The sequence below is a fragment of the Myxocyprinus asiaticus genome, chromosome 6 (assembly GCF_019703515.2).
Source record: "Myxocyprinus asiaticus isolate MX2 ecotype Aquarium Trade chromosome 6, UBuf_Myxa_2, whole genome shotgun sequence".
Taxonomy (NCBI): Eukaryota; Metazoa; Chordata; class Actinopteri; order Cypriniformes; family Catostomidae; genus Myxocyprinus; species Myxocyprinus asiaticus.
The window spans coordinates 53,062,169-53,064,939 of record NC_059349.1 but is presented as its reverse complement, the minus strand read 5'-3'; the positions used below and the strand labels follow the sequence as shown (position 1 = coordinate 53,064,939).

The following is a 2,771-nucleotide window of genomic DNA, read 5'->3' as shown; positions in this document are numbered from 1 at the left end:
AATCTCCATTATGAACTCCAAAAGTTCATTTGAACTGAGGAAAAATCGTAAGATAGGCTCTCTTTACGCACCGCGACAGGCAGTTTTCCTCAGCTGCGCAGCGGAGCGCGTACATCTGTACGCGCTGGATATACGAGCCCGCCTGGATAGAATACGGGTCTGCAACAAGGTCTGGAAGACCTACAGACAAGCACAAGAGGAGCACAGTGGACAACATGTATGTCTATTTTCAAATATTTGTCATGCAATGCCTAATATCTTAAGGTTAGATCCGGCGTTTCGCCTTTTGCGCACAGCTCACCGTTGTGGAAATATCTGGTGCCGTACCCGGTGCCCGGCGGAGGGCGGCGGGGGATGTTGTTCCTTCCACCGGGTTGATAAATGTTGTAGAAAACCGTATTCCTGTTTCGTGGGTCATCTCCTGCCATATTGTCAGGTGCTGTTCCCTGCTCAGGCGTTCTGGAGACACTCGCATCATTGTAGTTTCCGTAATCAGGGTTTGGAAAGGTGTTGGAATTCTGCGTGGGCGCAATCAGCTGTTGAATACTGGCAAAAGCTGGCGCTCTCCGCGCGTTATTTTCTCGCCGTGCTGGGCTTCTTCCAGGGACACCTCCGCCTGAGTATTCAGACAGAATGGTACCATTAACTCTGGTTCCTGGAGGACCTCTGGCTCTCTGACGCATCTGCACTTGACGGGCACCTGGTGCGCGGCTGTTGGCCACTATATAGCGCGTGCTGTCCGACCCCAGAAGCGCGGTTGTCCCGCTATCCGACGCGCTATTAGTGGGTCTCTCAGCCAGAGTATTGGATGTGCCCACTCGAATTTGCATCGTCCTGTCTCGATTGCTGCTCAGATTAACCCTGGACTGTGTCCTGGACGGTACCGGTGCGTGATACTCAGACCCGGTGCTCATTAAACTAAACACCTGACCGTTATTCACCCACTGGATCCGGTTTCTCCAGGGCGCAGCTTGTTGCGCGGCAATAAAATTATTCAGTCCTTGAAGTAAATATAAAAATAAAACCAAATGTGGCATCTTGAGATACATTGAAATGCTGTAGCTATAAAACTAATGTGGTTCCAAGTACAGTTGTTCCTCTGGAAACCGCGTCTGTCCAAGTGGATGTGGGACTGTGGAGTGCGTCAACAGCATAGTCCGAATTTTTCTCAATGCCACTCGAAACGGACAGAGGAGCACCGGAGACACATTTGTCAAATTGTGGGAGTTTACATGCGCATGCACAGTCAGGAATTTACTGTGGAATATGGCCTGTTAACTGCTTCCTTCCCGTGGCAAGTTTTTCAAAGTGCCACTTTCCTTGAATAGTGTAGAAGTTGGTGTCCCACTACATTTCTCATCTCATGATTTGTTTTTGGCGAGATAACTAGCCTATTAGATATGTTAGATAAACAATTCTGTAAGAATTCATAGCATGAATCTAGTTTTAAACATAAATGCGTGTATATATATATATATATATATATATAATACAACTCAACGATGCAACCCAACAGACAAGCCTATTTTTCTTTCATTCATGGGAAATAAATATTTGGTGCCAGTCGCCCACAGTAGCTTAATCTAAAAATCTGCAACCCAATCTGTTACACTTTCTGGCCTCTTCATATTTTCGCCTATTTTTAATTTTCATTACAATATTCCATCAATTGAATTGTGCAATTGTTAACTAAATTAAATTAATTAAACGTAAAATATGTATTATTTGTTTATTTTTGTTTTATAATTCAATTTGATGGAATTCTGATATAAAACTGAAATGCGTAAATCTTAAAATTATTATTTTTTTTAAGTGTAGTACCTTTAACCTAGCGATATGCTACATTTATATGGTTATTTAAATATTCTTAATAATTAATAATTTAATAATTGTTTTATTTAACGTTGATAAAACATAACAAATCAGGGTTTTGGTGCCATGGTTGAAATTGTAAACCATATATAATACATATAAGGTAAAACAGGGCATTTGTCCACTTCAGGAGGTCAAACTAAATATTAAAATAGTATAATTTAATTTCGGCAAAAGTTGCACCTCATTTACTGACACTTTGCTGAAAATTAACAAGGACTTTTGGGAGTTTCAAGCCCTGTTTTGTACCACATGCACGGAAAGGGTGATTATTACACTGGCCTGAAGCAAACTTTGCGCACTGGCATTTTGGTGAGATGTTTGTGAGCTGTTCTGACCACGCCTACAGCACAAACAAACCATTTCCCTGTTCAGAACAGCATATTTTCTTTTCTCACAGCGCTAAAGTGTGGCCTTATTCCTCTATACAGATTTGGGATAATGATAATGATAATAATAATAATAATAATAATAATAATAATAATAATAATAATAATAAAAGTACCTGGATTTCTTCTTCTTCTTCTTCTTTTTTTTTTTTTTTTTTGTTGTCTTTTTTTTAATTTAAAATGAAATTTAAAAAAAGAAGAAAAGAAGAAAGCAAGAAAAGTCTTGGACTAATAAACTAATAACAAAACCGAATTGTGAAGCCCCCGACATGTTGAGCTACACTTAGATGTCCACGAGACAGCAGTGTGCACCCATTTACAGAGAAACTGACACACTGTTTAGACCTGTTTAGATATGGGAGTGGCCGGGGCGGGGCAGGTTGTCACAAGGTTTAAGCCCAATGCTATGTTTTGACCTGTTTAGATATGGGAGTGGCCGGGGCGGGGCAGGTTGTCACAAGGTTTAAGCCCAATGCTATGTTTTGAGTCAAAAGTAAAATGGCAGAAGCG

The 2,771-nt window shown here is 40.9% G+C and overlaps 1 protein-coding gene across 1 annotated transcript in view; it reads right to left on the bottom strand.

The window, feature by feature from the left end:
• The window catches only part of loxl5b (lysyl oxidase-like 5b), a 10,058-nt gene extending 8,859 nt beyond the window's left edge, over nt 1-1,199 (bottom strand). Inside the window, exons 1-2 of the mRNA XM_051700880.1 lie at nt 302-1,199; nt 72-180 (exon numbers count right to left, since the gene is read on the bottom strand). Of these exons, the coding sequence (XP_051556840.1) occupies nt 72-180; nt 302-1,049 (857 nt within the window). The 5' untranslated portion in view covers nt 1,050-1,199. The remainder of the gene's footprint in view (nt 1-71; nt 181-301) is intronic.
• Between the last annotated feature and the right edge of the window lie 1,572 nt (nt 1,200-2,771).